Genomic DNA, 23,619 nt, shown 5'->3' on the forward strand with positions numbered 1-23,619 from the left:
TGCTAATGATCACCAAGCGGAAACTTGTGGCTTATTGGGGGTTGAACAGTGATGAAAGTCTACAGCACATACTTTTTTAGCTTTAGGCTCACAGGCCCCTAAGGTTGGCTTTGGGTCTGTTTTTGGATTCAATGAGCTATAAGAGAAATAAAGAACAACTTCTTTAAATATGGAAGACAACATAGTAACATATCCAGATGCCTCAAGCATTACGTTTAGAGTAATCACCAAACTTCACCTTCAAATATGGTGAAAAATAAAGTGAAGGGATGATTGGCTACGTTTGTTTGGGACTATTCATGGCCAGGGGATTGAGACATGTTTGTTTATGAGTGATTATTACTGAAGGGAGGTGTATGTGGGATCAACTCAGGTTCATTGTACTGTAGAGACGGACAGGTCAGTTGAACAGTGGAAACTTGTAGCTCATTTGAATATTAAAGGAAAGTGCAGGGACTCATTGATTGACATAACGACATGCAGAAAAACTGATTAAAAATGCATTCTTTCACTTTTGTTCATTTTTAAAATAAGCTTCACTTTTAAGTGATTTTATCGCGTTAACTAACATAGTGTGGAGGTGTAGTGTAACAGTAAACAAGAACACAACCAAAGATAGCCATACACCCATGTCTGCCCCCCCACACACCCCCACACATGGCAAATATCACAAGATTGACATCTTTTTCATTTAGCTCTTTATTAAGGTTTCAGTATCAAACAATTTCTTATCAATATCAAAATACCAAATACATATTCTGGTCATTACAATAACAAAAAAAATACATAAACTAACAAGTCATACACAGAAAATGACAGGCATTAAAACACAATGTGCCCACAGGAGGGAGGGGGGGAAGTGAAATGACATCAGTTAAACAGTGGCGGTGGAGAAGAAGAAGAAGATCAGCTGTTCAATACGGAGACAAAAGAGTGAGAGAGCAGAGCGCGTGGCCTCCCTCGCCCTGCATCCTCCTTTTCTTTCATCCTCTGATCTCACTCACACACACACACTCGGGATGAATGGTGGTAATCAGAACAAGTGTCCGATCGCTGCGGGCATCCAGCGGTGTTAGCGGGCTGGGTCACTATCATTGGCTAATTAGCGCCTTTTGGAGTATACTGGCTGCTCTGAGGATAAGTCATTTTCACACACACACATCTTGGTACAGCCAGCCTCCGCGTACACACACACACACACACACAATAGGCTGTCATTTAGGTATGATTGCAACACCCCCCTTTAACCATACAGTCAGGGTGATGGGGTCAAGTCGTGTGTGTGCACGCAGAATGTCTATATGAAGAAAATGAAGGCAGGTGAAAAGGTGTGATTGGGTTTTAAGTCCTGTAACAAGCCCATTAGGTTCAGGGAAGATGATACGAGGGTTGGGACGTGGAAACCCTAAAATCACTAACCAATAACAGGGACAGCCAATGCAGCTGAATGTGCAAATGTCCTGTTGTGACAGTCAGATGTTGCAGCCTTTCGGCAGTGTCGTCATTTGGTGTGTGTGTTTTACTTGAGGGAGGAGAAGGCCTGGAAGAGTTTGGCCAGGTTGATCTCTGAATAGCCGCTGGTGGCCAAAGCTTTTTCGGGCACTTCCTTCAGCCTCCGGTACACATCTTTCTCTCGGTTCCACTGCTTTGCAAGATCTGGAGGCGAGGGAAGGAGAGAAGAGAGGCGTTATCATCACTAAAGCTCAATGGAATATGATTCTGCTCCTCGAATGCATCAACGCTGATGATATACTACTACTGCTGTTTGTGTGTGTGATGATTGACTACGACTTAAAAAAAAAAGGCTTTAGCCAGAATTTTAAATGAACTAATAAAGCCACTGCTTAAGCCCATGTTCCGTCAGAGACCTTTTATTTGATGTTCCAAGATCACAGAGGTCCTGCACTGCTTTTCTTTTAAATATTATTAATGTCCCATAAATGTACTGGTGAGAGTGACTTTTTTATGTCCCTAAACTATGAAAACACACTGCCCTGTTCTGTATTTTAAAAAGGAAATTAACACCTAACTTTTAAATCTGGCTTTTAATTTGGAGTAATGTTACAAGTGGAGTACAAATTCAAATAGATTTATCCCTGGTAGGCCCTGAAAGGTGCTATGCAGAGAGGTGCAACGAGCGACCAATCGGAGGCAGATTTGCAGCCTGTTCAGACGATTTATCAGTGACCAATGCCAATCTCAGATTTGCTTTTTTTTTTTTTTTTTAAATATCAATAATAAGACTAATTAATAGGTAATGTTTCATTATGAACATAGATTGAATTTACAAAAATTACCAAACTGTTTGTTTTTGTCTGTCAATTACAGTTTTTTAAAGCTCCTGTTAGGACATTTTTCTTCGCGTCAATTTTGGCTCCATCTCTTATGTCTGAGCTGATCTTGTCGCGTACATGCATTGACAATGTTTTCTGCTTAAAAATCTCTTCTTTAAACAGTCAACTGTATTACTCAATCTTAGTATTTAAAGTGAAAAATGTATATATATATTTTTTTTAAAGTCTGTTTTTTTACGTATGCTGTAAATCTTCCCATCTGACACCTACCCCCTAAAGTCCTAAAACCTACTGATAGAAATTGTCAATCCTTTTGCTAATGGTCACGCTTGATTTTGGAGCTCATAAAAGAGACATCAGCATGGAGTTCATTTCAAAACCTGTTAAAAACTTCTCACAGGAGCTTTAAAGAAAATAAATCGGAATCGGCTGGTCAGACCTTGGAAAAAATGGGAATCTGTCAATGAGTGGTACGTGCTGCATCTCTGCAAGTAATTGAACTTAAAGCTTGGAAACGTTTGGCTTGTGTGGGTTTTGGCGCCCCCTGTGGTACCTCTTCTCATCCTGCTGTCTTTACCAGTCAAACATGTCACTCACTGAGAATATTTGCTGTGTTTACTTCGTATGACACCTACCCATACGGCAGCTCAAGCATTTAAAATCATTCAATCATTACGCTCGTTTGATTTTGTAGCCCGAAAAGGGGCATACATTTTCATTTCAGTTTGTTTTATAACCAGTTCAAACTCTTCAGAGGAGCTTTGAGTTAATGATGATGACAAACCCCCCTACCTCCATATGACTATGTACTGCTTAATCACACAGGACGAGGAGCAGAGAAAGCATCATCTCCGTCTTCTTTTTACTGACAAACACTCACTCTTCAGGGAAGAGCTAACAGATCTAAAACTATCTGCCTGTAATGCTATCACTGTGAGGGCCAGGAGGGGGAAAACCAGAATTGGTCAGAGGTTGTAGTTGATGGCAGCTCACATGTATGCGCGCACACACACACACAATCATGAGATCGATAGGAAAGCCCAATGAGAGCACAAAGTCAATGTCTGGTCCCTATTATCCCTTTAGGTGGTCCGTAATGAGACCACAGAGACGACTGAGAGCTGCTCTCTCAGGCAGGGTGGACACCAAAACCAAATCTTTACAGTATTATTCTGCACGTCAAGTGTAGATGAAGTATCATGAAACCAAGTAATAATAACACGCTATCACAGCAAAGAGTGCAGCAAGCTGTATGGAGAATAATAACGTGTTGACTGGGAAATCATCGGGGGAAGAAGCAGGAAAAATTTAAATGAGAGAACGTTTGTTTGTCTGCGGTTGATGTCTTCAAACAGCACTCATCTACATTTCAACATATTTTTCAGAAATAATTTTCTTTCTGTTCAATTAACATTAAAATCATCAGGTAAAAAGCCCTGATTCTATATGTCTGTTAACATAGCTGAGATAAAAAAACCAACCTCTTAGAGGCTGCCATACAAACATAAACATAAACATCTGATAGAATACTTTCAATAAACAGACCATCTAATACATACAATGTCAAAGGATGAAAAGAACATATCATAGGCTCCGATGTGGAACTTCAGTAACATTGCTGTTTGCCTTTAGGGAAGTTAGAGAACCATTTATCTTGATACATTTGTGCTAAAGTGAATTATTTGATTCCTTTCAGAGTGGGGATCTTGTTTTCGGAAGTGTAACAACTTTGTTAAAATTAAAAAAAAAAAAAAAAGGAATAAATCTAAGTTTTTGTGAAACAACCAATACAGAGTCATTTTCTCAATAAACAAACAAAGAATGTGTAAGCCTATGAGGGAATAACATTGAATACTGTAGAATGCAAACCAGGGCTGAAACCTTCACAAACTCTAGACAGCAGCTCTAATTAGGATCAACCAATCACATGAACCAAAATGACTTCTCCCTTCTGAAATGAAAATACAAGTATGTGTATATATTGTATGAAAATGATTTCTAAAGTGAAAGTATAGAAGGGCTTTGAACTGCAAGTCATTATGAGAGCTAAGGGATTAAACCATCAATAATAGAGAATGAGTCGTTATTATCTACATCACCACATCATAAAGGATGACTTCTTTAAACTGGTTTCCCCGTGTCCCACACATTGCATTCAATCCAAAGATGTTCGACGTACAAAGACGAGAAAGAGAGAGTAATTCATATACGAGACGCTGGAACATTCCAGTTTAAGTTTTTGAACATGTTTGTGTAGATAAATAAGTGAATAATATTTGATTATGTACTTATCAATCACTCAACTTTCTGAACATAAAGAGTAAGAAGAATGAACATGTATGACTTCTAAAGTCTTTATAATTGTTTTTTTTATACATGCAAAGACACAGAAAAAACTTGCTTATAATAGTGACGCGCTCATTATTTATCAGGCTCAGTTACTGTATAGAAACAGACACACAGTCCATACGGCTGGTCGTCATGTCTACATCTCCACAGTCCTTCCTGCCCGCTGCATTAGCAGCTGCTGGATAAATACCATCCCACTGACTGCCCAGAGAAACAAAGGTTAGATACACAGAGATCACACACACACACACACACTCACACACACACACACACACACACACACACACACACGGTGGTTAAACACTTAAAAAGCACACTAAGTCAGAGTCATGGCGACTCAAAAACATCCATGTGTCAGTGACCAAACACACACACAGGATGGTGTGGTTGACTTTTAACGGCAGCAGCACCTATTAGCAGATAATCCTCATGTTAGCAAGGACAGCGATGGGGGGGGAGAGAAAACAGGGAGACACACAAACGAGTCTATTTATCGGGGGAATAGAAGGGAAGGTGATGATGCATGATCAAGCGAAAGCAATCATGTCATCATTTCTGAAAGGTAGGGGAAAATAATTCTCCCCCCCCTGCCCCCTCCTCTCTTCTTTCTCCCCACTTCCTCGCTCCCTTTCTCTTTTCTACCTCAATCACTGTGTGGCGAACTGATAAAAGAATGATTTAAGAGTCACAGAGAGGGGAAAGAGAGAGAGAGAGGGAGAGACCGCGCTGCAAGTCGGAGCACAGTGGGGAGTGCCGTTCAAATAAATAGCCTCCCTTAAAGAGCGAGGGTGAGCTGGAAGGAGAGAAAAGAGGGTTGCCGGGAAGGCCGAGAAAAAGGGAGCGAGGAGTGGAAACGAGGAAGGAAGTGAGGACGACTGGAATGAAGGACAAGACACTATGTACGGATAGAAAGCAAACTGTAGCTTTAGATCTGAAAAACTTTACCTGATTGACATCATCTCTGTGTCCCTCACCAACACACACACACTGACATGGACTCATAAACACACACATGCAGACTCACAGTGAGTGTATCAGGGGTTATCTCTGCTCTAACTAGGTGTTGTCACACACTTGCACACACTCTGCCGGTGCCGGGCATGAGTAGATCGGGGCTCTGCACGCTCTAACTAGGTGTAAATACAATAACAAGCCTGTAATTAAGTGAGCATGATGAAGTTAATGGAGATCGGCCATTCCGTCGGCCGCCTCCATGAATATTCTATTAGGCTGGTGGCGACGGGCAGCTGGAATAGCAGTTAATTTAATCACCACTCGGAGCACAGGGAAACTTCTTTGTGTGAGTGTAATTGCACAGAATGAATAATTGATTTGACAATCGCACCCGCGGATTTTTGCCACCCCGCTTTGTATCGCCGGAGAAAGGGAGGGGAGAGAGGAGGATGAAGAGAGAGAGCGAGAGAGAGGGAGAGAGGGAGGGAAGAAAATGTAGAGGAGGAAGAAAAAAAGAAAAGGAGAGAGGAAGAGGAGTGGGAGGGGAGAAGATGAGTGAACGCAGAGTGCTCAGAGGTGGCAGGGAAGCTGTCGGTAAATGGATCATTAGAAAAGCGCAGCTCAAGGACAATTTATATTTTATCAATGCGGCAAAATTACATTATTGCTCACGCGCAATCATACTGCCCACACTCCAGTTTTAGACCTGGAGGGAGGGTGGGGTGGGGGGGAGATGGGGTGGAGGAAGGCAGCAGATAGAGAGAAGGAGGGAGGGAGAGCAGGGGGAGATGGAGAGAAAAAAAAGTGACATCAAATGATTTGAAAGTCATTGATACGGGATGTTCCCAGCTACGGAACGGACAGCATGTTTTTTTTTTTTTCATAGTGTGTGTGTGTGTGTGTTTGTCTGTCTATGTGTGAATAATCTATTAGAGATCTCCTGCAGCGGATAAAATTACCTCCATGTTTTACTCAGTAGCAGCAATCAGGCGCAAAAATGCAATGTACATGTAGATAAGACAATTGAACGTTTGCAAATTTACACACACACACACACAGGCACGCACACGCGCACACACACAGAGAAAACAAAGTTCAAATGGATTCTTACTCTAAAAAGACGAAATGGATCATTTGTCAGGGACTATTTTCATGATTAATAGAAAACATTTAAACTATTTTACAGCGCAAGTTCATGGTGTTTAAGTTCTTCAGACAATGAAGAGGTATGAAATATGTCATCAGGAGTATTTGTTTGCACATTGGGATTGGTTTGTTTAAGAAGAAAAACAAAGTGCTGACTACGTTATTTCATATATGTAAGTCTGATACCAGGATCTTTGAAAGTGGACATTTACAGTTTCTGTTCTTTAATAATGGTAGAAAGAATATCAAGTTGAAAGAATCTCAAGTTGCTGACATGTTTAACCAGCTCCTTCAGTTGAAGTTACATTTTAGAGCACTTTTCACCACCACCATAAAGAAAATTTAACAACATGAATATGAGACGGCCCAAACATCTTTCTAAGCATGCAATCCCACGGGAACGACACTCACCACACAAACAGTCACAACAACAAGGTGGAGAAGTGTGTATAGAACTGTATGTCTCCTCCCTGTAATCTGAGCAGCGTGGCCCCTGGGTGTGTAATGCAGTAATATGTGGTATTACTGCCCCAGGACAGAGGGATAACACCTTAAACCTACACTTTATCGCAGCATGTGAGTCAGTATACATGCATCCTCCACTTTTAGAGAATTGATGTGTGTGTGTTGGATATAAATAATTTGATAGGAATAGTTGTTTGTCAAGATTAACTGTAGCATGTTGTAATAACCTTTATCGACAACACACACAGATCTGCCATAACTGGCTGGATTAAAAACATTAACAGTATGTTGTGGGTACTATTTGGGTTCATCTTTAAGTTCAGTGTGTAAGTGCTGTGCAGTCAGACAAAACACCAAAGGCTGTGCCTGCGGTAAGTGGCTGTATCTTCAGTTTTTGGACCGAACAGCACATGTTTCTGTGTGAAAGCCCGCACAAAACGCGTGTAATTGTTTGTTTTCTTTAAAGCCTGAATTGACTTTTTCTACACTGAATGATCTGCGGATCACGTGAGGCTCGAGTCCATGGGGGGGGGGGGGGGGGGGTTTGTGATCCCAACGGAGCATCTGGAGCAAACCGGACACCGTGTAAATCTGAGAGGTCACAAGCTGATTTGGAAATAAAAACTAAGTGACACTTTCTGGAACATGTTTTTTTTTCTGAAATAATTCTTCTTAAAGCCTCATAAGGTTTAGGAAGCCCACTAAAAAAAATATTTACTTAATACTACACCAACTAGGGCTGAACAATATATCGTTTCACCATCCCATAAACGATGTGGGCATGCGCAATATAAACATTGCAGGGTGTGTAATGTCAGTCATGTGACCAAAGAACGCCATGACTCTTTAGTGTTTCTGGAGGCAAACCAAAACAGACAGTTTTCTAGTTTCTATGACTAATCTACAATAAAGTTTGTCTGATATCACCATCAGTAGTTACTGACCACTGTGTATGCAGAGTCTGTGTGTTTCCCCTGCTGGTAAGAATGGACGCGGAACAGGTGGCGCTGCTGTCGTTCCAGATGAACCAGTACGACGCTCGAGGCAGACCTTTAGTTACAGATTTGAAATGAGTTTATTCCTGCTATCAGCCGCACCTCACCCACTGCTTGTTAATGCTGTGGCCTCATATATGGACCTGAAGCGCACACTGTGAAGCGTTTTGTGAGTCACAGGTAGCTGGATGTGGTGAGTTTTTGTTTAATTAGAAGTTACAATCCCTGAGCTGGTCATGTAGACTAAACATAACTTTGAACGTCATTAGAAATGGTCGACGACTTATAAGCATCACTATTGTGAGGCACAAGTTTCTTTGTGAAGTCAGTCAGAGGACTGGATCCAGTGTGTGGTGAAAGTAGGAGGGGGTTAAGATTTCAAATTAGAAAATGACTTCAAGTCCTTAACAATATGAAAATTATTGTTTGATTGAAATTTAAATGAAGGTACATTAAAAGACGCATTGCATTTATCATTTCCTGTTTGTTTTATCTTTTTTTTTTATCGTTCAGCTCTATGTGGTTTCAAAGCTCTAACACAGAAACACAAACTTTTTTCTTTTACGGTCAAAGCCCAAAGCTGCGGTAAGAACTGCTCTATTTTCCAAGGTAAACACTTAGCATTCAAACTGTGACACATTTGTAAATAAGAATTTGTACAGAAAGCTCTTTCTAAACACCTTATTGCTGGCCAAAGACAATGATTTGGCATCAGTGAGTGGACAACAAAATGCTTTCAGTCGCCACCGGACAAAACATTGGGTTGCTACACAACCGTGAAGCATGTGTTCAAGACTGTAATATGTGTCCTCTGTATGTACAGTAAACTGTGAGTACACATTTCAAACACTTTCCCACCAGGTAAATAATGTATTGTATTGTGGGGTTACAATATGAGACTCGGGGGGGGGGGGGGGGGGGAAGCCCAGCGCGGATCAAAAACACAGCATCGGAACATAAAGAAAGACTGAGAGTCGAGAATTGATTGGCGATGATTTCTTGCATCTGGGCAAGGACAGAAATAAAAGAAAGCAAAAGTGGAGGCTATAATCATGTTAGTACTCCTTCCCTTCCTCCCTCCTCCTCTACAACGGTCCAATCCCTCTATTTCAGCTCCCTCCATCTTCTGAGTGGTCATCTGTTGATTACACGTTATATTTACCTCTGCTGTCTCACCCTTTGGCTGCCTCGCTCAGCGCCTGGATGGCACACACACACGCTTTCAGGCATACATACATAAATAACATACATACATAAATATTTAATCAAATAAATAAATCACTCGGCCCAGCGGCCCTTTCTAATCAAGTGACATCAATCAGGGAGAACTATGGGTAAAGAGGCCTTGTGGCTGACGCCTACTGAGCGCGCCCAGAGCACTGGAGTAGCGTCTATTTGAGTCCAAGGGGGGAAATATACGCTCCATGTCCCATTATAGGAGAAGGGCTATCCTTTCGTCAGCGCGCCCATTACTCCCCCTATCATTTCCCCAAATCTAAAACCTGTTTTCAATCAACACAGCCAAACGAGTGCCTGTCCAAGAGTGGGAAAGAGAGAGCGAGGAAGGGGAGAGAGAGCAAAGGAGAGAAAGCGGTAGAGATGGACAGTGAGGGTAGGGGTAGAGGGAAAGCGATCGAGGGCTCTTTCCTTCTTTCTTCCAGTGATTGGAGCGTTTTGCATTCTGTATGTGTGTGTGATTGAATCCGTCTCCTAAATTAGGGCTGTCGACTCGAGGAGCTGAATGTCCTTAACCCCCCCCCCCTTTCCCTGCATCCAATGCTCATACTCTGCCGTTTGTGTGTATGCATGCGCAGGTGTGTGTCGCATCATTGGTGAATATTGTAAGTGTAGCCTGGATAAAAGGTTTACATTGAGCCATTGATTGCTAATGCTATGTTGTGTACGTGTATTTGTGAGGAAGCATTGTCAAGACATCAAAATTCCATCTTTAAAAGCCGTCCTGGTAACTTGATTTCTGTTGAAAAGGCGGTGCTGCAGAATAATAATAACAGCAGAAATGAATAAAATATGATCACATTTTAAAAAGGGGAGCCTTTTTTCGGTTTACACAAAACTTTATACAACTATCCTGCAGCCATCAGAAAAAGCACTTTTGAAAGTTAGGTGCAAGACTTAACGCCACAGCAACATGTGTGTAGGTATATGTACGTATATATGTCACTTACTTTTCTCATCCTGCTGTAGAACTTTGGTGCATGCATAGTCCCAGTCAAAGATGAACCTGTAGAAGCAGAGTTGGTTGTACAGGGCCTTCTCCGAATACTGTAGAGAAAACACACACAGATTAAAACAATGGGACTTCAAACAAAACAAGTGAAACAGAAGTTGGTGCAGAATGTGAGCATATTACGTGAACTTTGACAGTGTTGCGTCGGGTAGCAAGCTTCGATTATGTCAACGTTTGTGGGGAAGACATCTTAATAGATCTGAAACAGTTGACTCTTCTCTTAGCCTTACACCTTTTTTTTTTTTTTTTTTTAACCTATCATCGTTTTACTTTTCCTGTAGTACTTAGAACGGGGGCGCCAATAGCAAACCTGCCTATTCTGGTGTTCTCCGACAAATACCAATCGAGCTGCACAGTGATGGGCTATAAGCACAGGTCCCACTAGCGAACGTTTAAGCCCTCATGCCACCCTCGTGGTGTCTGTTTCTGACAGTATGGTCAGTACACCAGTAGCCTGCTGGAGCTCATTTTGCAGGGCTCTAGAAGTGCTCCTTCTATTCCTCCTTGCACAAAGGAGCCGATACTGCTGCTGCTGCTGCTGGGTTGATGCCCTTCTAAGGCCCTGTCCAGCTCTCCTCTTGTAACTGCCGGTCTTCCTGACAACCCTTTTCCGTATGAAAGTCTTTCTACAACTTAAGTTAAAATCTTTTTTTAAACTGATTTGTCTTCATAATTGTACAGCAGATCTTCATGGTGTCAACAAGCACTACTTAAACGCTGTTCTCTGTCCACTCAGAGTCTGCACAGGGATTTATCAGCAGGATTTTTTAATTTTGTAATAAAGATTTATATTTTGGGCTTTATCATGTCTGAGTAGCCATGGGGTCGGATTTGAACCTGGCTGCCCGATTTGAGGACTGAAGCCTCTTTAATAACAGGGATTTAAAAATTGTAACTAATCTATCTACTGCCATAAGGGATAAAATACAGTATTGAAGATCCATTAGGTTTTTTATTGACAAGATTTGTATTACTTGCCCTAAAATCCAAGTATGTTTTGCTATTTTATTGCAAAATTATAATAAGTGCTTTTCTTATTGAGCTTGTCATCCATAATTCACCTCAGGACTTCATACAAGAAACATGTTGGAGTGCAGTATGGGCTATGAAAATGGGCTGGATATTATCCGAGATGTGTTTTGGCATGAAGATTGTCAGCATCCTTTTTCACATTAAAATATTATTTACTGCATTTGGACTAGAAATGCAAACCATCTAAAACACTGTTAATGCAAGTTTTTCATCTTTAACTGTCATTAAAAATATTTGTATCGTTCGCAAATAAAATACTTCTACTTAGACTTCTTGTTTTGATATTAAATTGAGGGCCTAGCATGGAGCCTTGTGGAACACCACACTATATGAGACTGTGCGCAGAGTTAGCTAAATTCTACATAGCTTTATTTGTTAAGCATGAAACAAGATGTTTGAAAGACATTTTAACAACAAGGTTAGCAATATGCTTAAACTCAAACAGAAGTGCGACAGAGTAATGTTTCTCTCCTCCAGCTAATCTCAAACATCACTTTCAGAAGTCACATCCTTCCTGTTCTTCAGCCGTATCTCATCAAAATTTTAGTGGTACATAACTTATAGTTATGATTCAGGTCTTTCAATATTTGGATGAAGTTGCTAATTAAAAATAAAGCATACCCAATTTAAAATGCTATATTTTATTTCTAGATTCTCAAAACTATAATTTTGCAGCTTTTTTGTCACATAATAGTAAAATGGTCAGAAATCATTAGTTCCTGGACTATGGACTATCTAGTGACGATAAACAAGACGTAATCAAAGGCTGTTGGAAGTCTTGATAGGTATAAACCATTTTATAGTCAAATAAGTAACAAATATGTGGTGAAATAATCTGGATATTATCCCTTTATGAAAACATTCTTAAATTGCAGTCCTAAATGAATGAAAGTTGGCTTGGCTTCAATGATTGCAGCATTCTTTTTGGGGTGGTGGTTGGGCTTTTTATGCCTGTATTAGAGAGATAGGAGTAGGACAGTGGATAGATTCCGAAAACAGGTAGTGAGAAAGTGGGGAATATCATGAGTCAAAGGAGCTATAGGTCGGATTCCAACTCTGGGTGACCACTGTTTCGAGGACTGAGTCACTGGGTTTAACAGAAATGCATACCGTTTGCCACCACTTAGTGGACACAGTTATAAATAATTACATTTTCTGTTTGCACAATGAGTTATCAATCCTTTTACTCTAGTCTCATAAGAGTGAAAATCATGACAAGGCAATAAAAACATCCAAAACAGATTAATAAACCTTGTTTTCCAGTTTGAGGAACAGGTAGGCAAAACATGACTCAAACGCAACTCTAAGAGAAAACAATGCTCTTCCTCTGTGTGACACAGTAAAGCAAGAAAACAAATTTGCTTGCTTTGTTAATCTCCACTGCAATTAACTGGAGCCACACGACAGCCTGCCAGAGGGAGACAGAGAGAATAGAAGAGAGAGAGGGAAGAATGAAAGAGAGGATGAGCAAGACAGAGAGGTGGGAGGGAAAGAAAGAAGGGAAAGAAGAGAAAGGGTAAAAATACAGAAACAAGCAGTGAGAGATTGAGAGAATCAAAGACTGTGAGGCAGAGAGAGGGAAAGAAAAGAGGGGGATCAGGCCTGAAATACCCTCCCTCATAATAGTTTGTTGTGATAAGGCATTGTGAGAGAGGCATGCGAACAGCCGAGGCTGTCAATTTGATTAGCCATTATACTGCATGTTTAATTGCAGTTATTGGCTCGTCATTTCCCTGCTACGCTGGAGAGGGCACGCTAAGCCCCGACCCCACACTGCCATCAGGTGTGCGCAGAGTGCTTTATTATTACCAACAGGAAGAATCCCTCGGCAACTCCTGTGTGTCTGTGTGTGTGTGTGTGTGTGTGGGGGTGTTTGTGCAAGGAGTTTGTGTGTGCCCATTATACCTGCCAATCCCAATGTGCGTAATTGTAATTTCAGTTTTTACTGCTGTGGCATAATCAAGTGGTGAGAGTATCTAATGCAACTAAATGCAAACTATGTGATGTGTGATTCTGAGTGTGTGTGTGTGTGTGTGTGTGTATATATGTGTTTAATGGCTTTCTAGGCAGCCCACATGGCACCCACAGCTGTTGACCGGTGATGCACTGCCTAGTCAACAACCAAACCATGCACATCCCATAATGGAGCCTCGGTTATCGTTGCCAAGGTTGAACAAGCTTGGTAGGCACAAACACTGCTGTTTCTTTTTCCTCTTAAAAATAAAACACACAGAAGAACACCACACGCAGAAACGCACTTCTGCACAACACACACATTCAAACAATGAAATGCTGATTGTGGGCGGGCCAGTCGCTGTGTTCTGATTGACTGACAGGTGTCAGAAAGGCGTGGCTAAAATGTTACAGGGTTGTTATTGAATTTGGAGCCCCTCAACCCCACCTCACTCTCTCCTCTCTCCCACCTCACACATACACACACACACACGCCTACCTCGTCATTCAGCTCGGCGCTTTGTTCCTGCACTGACACCATTTCAATTTGCTCCACAAATCTGCAGCATTTTCAGCCTGACTGCCTAAGGAGCAAACCAGCTGTGAAATTGCCTCTCTCCCGGGAGCGTAGGACCCCCCCAGCCCCCACCTCGTACCCCTTGCTCCCTTGCATCCCTCTTCCCCAACTCAACCCCCCACCCCCCCACCCACCTCCCCCAAAAAAAACCCAGTCGACTCGACACACATATACACATCCCTCTGCATGTACAAGCCAACAGGACGAGGCACATGTGTGTGAGCAGAGAAGAGAGAATGGCGACAGGATGTATAGAATAATAAAAAAGAGAGAGAAATAAGAAAAAAGAGGCTAAATCATACAAATTGATCCAAATCACAGGGCAACAGTCTGAACTGGCTCACACAATAAAAAGAGCACTCAAGACTTCCTCAGCAGTCTTAAAAACACATCTTTTAGGGGACACACACATGCACACACGAACACACAGATCCGACCTCCAAAGAACTTTAGCGCTCTATTTCTGTCGCTCAAGTACACCAGTGAAGCAGTTAATGAAAAGGTAGCCAACTCAGACAATATTCCTCTGTGTGCATGTGAGGCGAGACAAAAACAAGAATATAGTGGATGGAAAGTGTGCAAGCTGCAGGGAAACTGATTTGATATGGATATGGATTGGAAGAAAATATCGCTGCTGCAACAAAGACACAAACTAGGCCTCGGCATTACACACTCCACAGCTCTGCACACAGGGGCTGTAAATACCGCAGCTACAGTATCTGAGCCATTGCACAGCTGCAGGAGAGAGGGAGCAAGAAAGGGAGGGAGCCGGAGAGAAACAAACATACATTCTCCGTCAGCTGCGAGGCCACGAGGCTTTAAAACTCTTGAGCTTTTTAGATGCGATGAGCGTTATTGCCGGTTGTGGTAGTCACGCCGATCAGCTTCACAAGACACCATAATGAGTCAATATATGTAAATCTTTACTAGGCAAACACGGCGGGAAACAAAGGCATTTAACTGGTGCTCTCGCCCGCAAGCCTCCAACGATTCAGCACCGGTAATTTCTCCCCATTGAAAGGCATAATTGCCTGCTATTTGAAGATATTCATGCTCAATTTTTGAAATTAATTTCAATTGGAGGGAAATGTAGAAATGTCAGCTCCAGTGAAAGGGATTTGATTTCAATTATCCTCGCTCAAAGGACTGTGATTTCCAAATACACTTAAGCAAAATTATGACAAGAATTTTTGTTCGGCAAAATTCAGTGTTTAAAGAGCGATTAGGCGATAATGGGGCAGCTTTGAGCCGGCAGTGAATGCAGCCGTCTCCCTCTGAAAGGCACTCAATTATCTCTGATTGCTCCCGCTATAATGTATCAAATAGAGATACCTGCTATTGCCGTAATTTGTGTGAAAATTAACATGCTGCAATTTCCACTAGAGGGAAAAAGGGAGCTCTAATGGGCGCCTGAGCGTACATCAATAAAATGAGGGAGAGAGAAAGAGAGAGGCACAGAGAGGGAGGGTGAGAGAAAGAGAGAAAGAGCAAGCAAGGAGAGGAGAGAATGAGTGTTGTAGCTAGAGAGGGTGTGGGGGGGGGGGGGATGAAAAGAAAAGAGCACAAGGAAGAAAGCATAGAATAAAAAGGGAAAGAAAAGGAAAGTCAGGACAGAGATTGGACCATTTGAGTTAAGCGCTGTGGAGAGAGACAGAGAGGCTGAGATGAAGAGAAAGAAATTTAATTTACTGAAAATATTACAAATTGCACCTGTGCATAACTCCCCCAAATTACCAACCAATCAAGACAGAGTGCCTATTACTCTCCCATTACATGGAGATCAGATCACGCTCTGAGACGGTGTCCAGAGAGGGAGGGAGGGAGGGAGGGAGTAAAGGAAGAGGCAAAGGGAGAGAGAAGGGAGGAGAGAGGCAGCGCCCACAGAGATGCTAAACGTAGCATGATTCAAGAGGGAAAAGTGAGCGCTGTCGTCAATAAGATGCTCTTGAAGACATTTTGTTTAATCTGCACTTAAAGACGGCCGCCTGATTGTCTTTCGCGCTTGAGCCTAATAATCTGAGATGATGAAGCAGATGCAATGCAAAGAGGACACATAGTATGAGGTAGTCTGCAGGCAGAGTCTGGCTAGTGGTAAGAGTGATAGAGCTCCCAAAAACCCCAAAAGTTTAATCACAGAAGAACTAATCCTCACCTTCTTCCCTTTTTGTCAAAGGGCAGTCTTTATAGCAGCAGCTCAACAGCCATGAATGGCCTCCAGTAATTTGCATAATTAGTAGCAAATTGAATATATGAACCGCTTGGCCATTAATCTCCATGCACCGGCCTGATTCGAATAACTCTGTTACCTAATAGTCTGTGTCAGATTTCTTAAGAGGAAACATGTTTTCCTATATCAGTGACTGTTTTAAAAGTCTATATATATAGTTTATCAGGGTTTATTGTCTTGCTTGAGGAAAATTCCAACAGGGTAATAAAAGAGGCTAGGATAATATTAAACTGTTTCAGCTGTTCAGCAGATTGTGATTTGAATACATAAATATATGAGCAACTTATAATTACATGTAGAAATACTTTTAAATAATCCAGATTCAATAAACCATACAGAACTCAAATTGCTCAGAAGTAATTTCATTTGAACATGGGAGTATTCAAAGGTGTTTCACGATGTGTCTCTTTACAGCAATGTGTTGTCTATGATTTCACATATCATTAAAGTTGGTAAAAGTACACATATTTGGGGGGGTGGAAGTAGCTTGTCACAAAGGGGCTTGGGTTGGTCTGTTGCTGCAGATGTGAAAGTTCTCTTCCTCAGTCCTGTCAAGGTGCCCCTGAGCAAGGCACTGAACCCCCAACTGCTCGGGGACACCCCCCCGAGTGCAGTGCTACATGCTACTCACACATAGGATCAAAATACAAAATACACAGTTTAAACCTACATTTAATTAAGCACATATCAATTTTTTAATCAAGTAGAAATAAAGATTCTCGTGGGGAAAAACGTCTTTGGTAAGTATGTAAAGAATACAATCTCTAAAATGTAAGAGTATAAAAGTAAATGAAACAATATACTGAATATTAACTTACTCCTTTGTGAAAATCAGCTGGAAGGAGAATGTATTTCTGCTTTGATTTCATCTCGACATACTTTGCAGTACTGGCTGGTTCTGTTTTTACATGATAATAAAAGTCCTCCCTCTCAGTCCCTCAGTCAAATCCTCTCTGAGGGCCGAGTTTCCGTCCCTCTCTTGTCACGATACTTCTGGTGCCAGTTTGAGAATGCAGCAGGAAGTATTCAGTATTCTACATTCAAACGTAGAAGCCAAAACAATAAAGGTTTGGGGCTGCGGTTTTCAGAACATGGTGGTAGTGAAGCACTGGAGTCCTGCATTTATCACAAATAAACATTGTGATTTTCTTTTATTAATGGTGTCAACATTTTGTGCCACCTGTTTTGACTCTCTCTTAAGCAGTCTGTAAGTTGTAGCAAGATGCTAACAAGGCTAACACAGAATATTGCTGTAAACAGAGACCGTAAAACCAGATAGTTAGTCTTGAATGAGTGCCATCACTGTCCTATTAAAAAACCCCAAATCATTTCAGAGCACAGTTGAGTCCAGTGAATGAAACAAATAATGGTTTGGAATTAATAAAGAACGTGTAAATGCATTTAAACAAATAAGTAGTGACATAAGATGTTCTTTTAAGTGTTAGCCAAGCAGACATGTGATCATGACTCAGGCCTGCAAGATGAGAAAAACATGTGATGGCCAAGAATATATTTTAATATCGGGATGACAATATGAAGTACAATAAACAAATAAAAATGCAAGATCGCATATAAACCTTAACGTACAGCTCGTATATCTATCTGCTGTTCATGCTTAACAGAACACCTGTGTTTACAACATGTTTCCTCCTGAACCAAAAATAAATACAAAAAGTTGTTGTTGTTTTTTCCCACCACTAATTTGGCACCAATTAACCAGAGGGTAGCTGATAGCTAGCTTGAGCTTCATTTGTCTGCATCCAAATGGAATAAAAGCATGGCCATTATACCCAGACGTCCAGCCAATGTGTAAAATCCACACATGCTGAGTGAGAAAGCAATGCTTGTGTACATTAAATAAATGACGCTCTAAGTAGCAGCAAATTCAGGTTTTTTTTTGTGATGCGTTTGCTGCTAATGCTCGCCTCGCAGTGATGATACAATGGGCATCAATGACGCAGTCTAATCATTAAGCACTTTAAGTTTGGTCCTTTAACCTTACTAAGTCCTTCAGAATAAATGTGGGCCCTCCTGACAGCAAATGATTCATGGAAGACTTATTGGCTCTAACTTTTATTTCCAAGTACACAGCGGGACAAATTGTTTTGCCTGTTATTTTTCGATCTGCTTTCTTAACGAGCCTCGTTTGAAATGTGCTCCATTAGTTTAGCCTGATGGAAAAGCACCTTGTAAACTTTCCAGGTCCAGTTTGAGGTAGATTGTCATCAGTGTTTCTAAGAGCAACACAGATAAGTATGAGTTATATATGTGAAGACACTACAGGGTTTAGTGTAGGAGGAGCACCCAGAGTTAAATGTTTTATTCAGCCCGCAGTTTGAAGTGCAGCGGGCCTCAGCCACAGCAATGGCCGGCCTAAGTGGCTACAGTGACAGAAGAAATTGGCCTTCTGGTTTACAACCTGTCGCCACAGAGTCAGGCACAGCAAAGCAGCCAGAGAGGGGGACAGATAGGAGACGATAAAAAAAAAGAAGAAAAAATTGACAAGAGAGTTAGGGTTGAGACAGGAACAGATAGAACAGGGATAGAGAAAGACAGGACAAAAAAAAAAAAAATAGATTGAACCGTCATGCTCAAATTGAAAGGGAGAGTGTTTCTTTTAAATCCAGTGGTCAAGCTAACAAAGCGTTCAGGAAAGCTGGACAGACTGATGCTTCTAATGGTTTAACTACCAGCCAGCACTTTGTGCCCGACACAGGCATGTGTGTTCTCGGACACACTGTCACACTAACACACAGACGCACAAGGACAGAGAGGATTACTTTTATCATATAGTGTGTGTGTGTGTGTGTGTGTACATGTATGGTGGAATGTGATACTAATGAGTAAAGGTGTACAGGAAATATGTGAGCAGAGACTTCAGCTCTATAGCACCATCACCTGGACAAAATGCACACAATCCAAACATTCATCTCAAACTCTATGCGTTTCGTTTCCCCCACTCGAGTGTGTGGAAGGATGTGTGGTGGTGTGTGTGTTCGTGTTACCTCTGGTCTGAGTGTAGCTCTGGTGCAGGCGGGGCAGATGGGTCCGTGGCGGGAGAAAGCGATGGGCAAACGTCTGATCCTGTTCTGGCAGGCCTGGTCCTCACACACCAACCAGCCCTAAGAAGAGACATCAGGACATATAACATCCAAAAACAATCACACTGTTTCACTGGAAAGCAGCTGCCTTAACAACGTTTTCGACAATCGATTCAGTTACATTTTCAGCAAACAATCTCGGATGAAAAACAGGTACACTGAAAGTACTGATAGCTTATTGTTCTATTGTTTCTATACTGCCCAGGAGAGAAGCCATACACACTTACATTGTACCCTTTGTATACAGAAAATACAGCGCATTCTGATGGCAGCTTCTTGAATTTCAGAATTTACTGCTTTTTATATCAACGTACTTCTTATTTTATATCTGGAAGAGATTTTCAAACATAATCTACATTGTAAGACGTTCACTTGTGCTTTAGGATAATGTGACTGACATTTTATACAGTTTGAAACATTAAAGGACTAAATGAACAAAGTCAAGGAGATAAATGAGAACAATCATACGTTGTTCATGAAGTCTTTGGGTGACTCTTGTGACCATGCTGGATGTGACAGACAAACAAGCTTCAAACTAAATTTGTCTGTTTTTTTTTTTTTGCTGCTCTGATGAAGAAAATAAACACAGACAACCACAATGACAGTTTTTTATGCCTTCTCTATCATTTTCTTGTGGTTGATCAAACTCCCTGGATTTCTTTTGTTGCACAACATGTTTTTTAAGCCACTCGAAATTTCAGATTTTTGCGCCTTAATATACACACACGAGTAAGAAGAGTTTCCATTAGACAAATGAATGCAGAGGAGCCTACATGTGAGAGAACGTTCAGCCTTTACTTTCCGGCGTGATTACTTGTTTAAATGTGTTTCTAGGTGTGCTTGTTTTGTTGAGAAAGGTGTTCTTAAAAATTGAACGGGGGGAAAAAAAAACTTTTGTTGCCTCGAGGCGCTATAAGAAAGGCTCTCTTGTAATGAGGAAATTTAGCTGAAAATTGTTGCTTCCATTAAGGTGCTCTAATTTTGCACAACAGAGGTGACAAGAAAAGTAGTCAGGAGAAGGAAAACAGAGGGGTGTTAAAGGAAGAAAAAAAAAAGTTCAGGTGAAGAAAAAGGAAAAAAAGACAGAGCTTTACATCTGACTTGATTTCCACCCTGCTGTCTCTCTCCCTCTCTCTTTACATTGGAGTGTATCTTCAGCTGCCCTGTGTCAGGGTCCTGCTCTGTGAGTACTTGTCAGACAGGCAGAGCGGTGGACAGCTAAAACGGCAGTAGTTAGGACCCCCTGCGGTGAGGTAGTGACCCTGGGCAGGTGCGGTGGTCTAACCCTCTCAATCTCGCAGTATTCTCCCAGAGCCCTCCACCCCCTCCGCTTCTTATGCCCTGTCATTACTAAAGGCAGGCTTAAAGGGAAGGGGGTTAATACCCAACTAATGACAGAGCATAAGACCCACCACCATCAACGCCTTTTGCTGCTTTCCTCCATCTTTCCTAATAACTATCCTTCCTTTCATTCACTCCAAATAAACCCCCATGAAAAAGCGCCGCACCTGTCTTTCTCTCCCCCTCACACAGGCAGACTTCTCTCATTGATTTTTAGGTTCCGCTTTGTCTTGCCTCCTGATCACTTTTCTTTAGCAGCAGCGGCAGCTACAAAAGAAAAGGCAGAGATTGCATTTTGCTTTACAGCTCCCCTCTAAAAGTATATATCAAACCCCCCCCCCCCCCCCCCCCCCGAAATGTGCCGCCGCGTTCGATAACCTTTCAAAGTAAGAAGCAACTAGAACAAAGTGACGCTGGTTACCTGCTTTTGATTCTTCTGAACGTCGGTCTTTAAAGAAAACAAACACAAACTTAGTGAACTGGATGAAGCCACCTTGTAGACGGAGCATTAACAGAGTCAATGAACATGATGAAGTTAAGCTAATTATAAGGATGTTTCCAAGAGTTTTACATTTGTATAAGTTTGATTCTTTTTCAGTGTATTCAAGATTATAGATTAAACTTTCTATGAATACATCTAAATTAAAGTATGCAATAAAACACTTTTTCTTAAACGCACCTTAACCAGCATGCAAATGAACACACCTGAACACTCCTGTTCTACTCCTCTTATCTTGTCATGTCAGACACTTCTGCTGCTTATTCAAACTTAACTGAGGTCGGGACTCTAACGCAAGAATGTTTAATCCCTTTACTTTTTATTTCGCCTTAAATATGGGGTCATCGCTTTGTTTTTGATGTCCCTTTTGGACCCCGACTGGGTTTCTTCCTGAACCTGTATTTCCAATGCGATTTCAATGAAAAGATAAAAGAAAAAACAACAACACAATTTTCCAACAAATTCCCAACGCTTCAACCAACTGTTGTGAACCAGTCGATTTTACCCCGATGAATCAGATAAAAAATATTTTTCCATCCTTTTATTTAAAAAGAAAATGTTTTTAAGAAGACCTTCACCACTTTAACATCGTGAACCACATGTCATGATTTTTTATTGGATATGTTCTCAGATAAAACAAAAACAAAACCGTAACCAAACACTAAATGATTTGAACAGAAATTGGTTCCAAAGTAAAAGTTTGTATGTGTGATTTTGTTAAACATGGGTGATATTCTGTCATCTTTTACTGTCTTTTTAATACACAGCGTGTGTGTCTGTGTGGTGTGACAGCAGGAGACACAGGGTCTGCTGCTCTGCTGCAAAGAGCAGATCACTCAAAGGACAACTTTTAGAATAGAGTGTGGTCTCTTTGCAACCCTGGTTCACCTGCTCAGCGTATTCAGCTCAGCAGAGCAGTGGACTCTCACTCTGATGGGCTTGTTTGTTAAGTTTCTGGTTTTCATCAGAGCGCCGGATCTGCAACACGCCAACAACTCATCATGGATAAACAGTCGTTGATGGAGTCATACTGGTCGATTTTTTTGATTGGTTATTGAAGCTCTTACTAACTTTTCTTTTGTTATTACAAGCTTTCTTGCAATCTGTTAATATATGTAAATAACCAAAGCACAATCATATTGTCCAATGACGTCAACACCATGAAAGCACTTATCAAGCCTGACTTTTTGTGTTCAGCAGGTAAGAACTGACAAATGTGACTAAACAATAAGAACTGAAGAGTACAATATTCTCTAAATGTTCTCTATCATGCAAAAAAAGGACGTATGAGAATACACACACTCTCTCTCTCTCTCTCTCAGAAGGCCAATCTCCTCTTAATTAAAACCAAACACACACATATGTCCCAAATCAATTAGAAAGTCCCAGAGTTCACAGCTTTACCCACAAACCCCCAGCCCAGGGCTAATTATCCAAACACCTCCGTAGCGCTTGTACAAAGAGTGAAGCATCATGGGAAATGAGAATGCTTTGGTGTTTCCTAATAAAGACACGCACAGGGCAACGGTTTGTGTAATGATACAAATAAAAAATAAACCGTTATTAAGTAAAGCCGGATTGTTTTATAAGAGCAACATGGAAAAAGAGCAAAAACAAGGCGAGGATGAAGAAAGAGGCAGGAGAGAGAAAAAAATTATAATTGAGGCATGTCGCCGCAGCGAGGGGGTGGGAGGGGGGGTTGTACAGTCGGACACCAGAGAATAAAGGCTCATAATTGCATAATTATAGCAGTGGATACCTGAAACACTGAATGCAGACTTCAAATGAGTTCCACATAATTTAACCAAACAGAGGCAGGACCGGGGCCACGACAGAGCCCACCACGAAATCTACCCTCTGTCTGCTGCCTCGTCTTTGTCTCGGAGCTGCTCGACAATCCCTCATCTCTTCTGAAACCTTTCAAACAGTAGGAGATCTGTATGAAATCAGACATCTGCATGCAAACTCCTAACAGCAGCGTTAGCAAAGTATGCACTCGGAAGTGTTGATCAAACTAAACAGACTCATTACATCCTCGACTGTGGGGAATTACAACAGCCTAATGACCAACAGATTCATCAAAAATAGATATTTATCATTATTTCAGCCGTAGTCTGAATTTACTCCACATACTTCTTTTTTTTACTTTAATACAAATATTAATTAAAGCTAACTAACACTAACACCCATTTCCAATTCTTCCGTCACAAGTCGTCAAATAAAAGAAACGAGACATGTTCCACACGAAAATCCCTAAAAAATATATGGTCCGTAGCCGCAGCTTTTCTGAAGACACATCAGGCGACTCCGTGGACATTAGGATGCGCTTTTTGATACTCTCTTATATTTGAGTGAAATGTTTGATTAAATAAATTATCATAAGTTTGAGATATTTACTGACACTTAGTTGTTAGTCAGGTGTTGTATTTAAGGCTGCA

The 23,619-nt window shown here is 41.2% G+C and overlaps 1 protein-coding gene across 1 annotated transcript in view; it reads right to left on the reverse strand.

Moving 5' to 3' along the window:
• Nucleotides 1-675: 675 nt before the first annotated feature.
• Nucleotides 676-23,619, reverse strand: part of pola1 (polymerase (DNA directed), alpha 1) — a 61,900-nt gene continuing 38,956 nt past the window's right edge. Inside the window, exons 35-37 of the mRNA XM_061064288.1 lie at nt 19,246-19,362; nt 10,390-10,486; nt 676-1,656 (exon numbers count right to left, since the gene is read on the reverse strand). Coding sequence (XP_060920271.1) covers nt 1,520-1,656; nt 10,390-10,486; nt 19,246-19,362 — 351 coding nt within the window. The 3' untranslated portion in view covers nt 676-1,519. The remainder of the gene's footprint in view (nt 1,657-10,389; nt 10,487-19,245; nt 19,363-23,619) is intronic.

The sequence above is a fragment of the Labrus mixtus genome, chromosome 19, assembly GCF_963584025.1.
Source record: "Labrus mixtus chromosome 19, fLabMix1.1, whole genome shotgun sequence".
Classification (NCBI taxonomy): domain Eukaryota; kingdom Metazoa; phylum Chordata; class Actinopteri; order Labriformes; family Labridae; genus Labrus; species Labrus mixtus.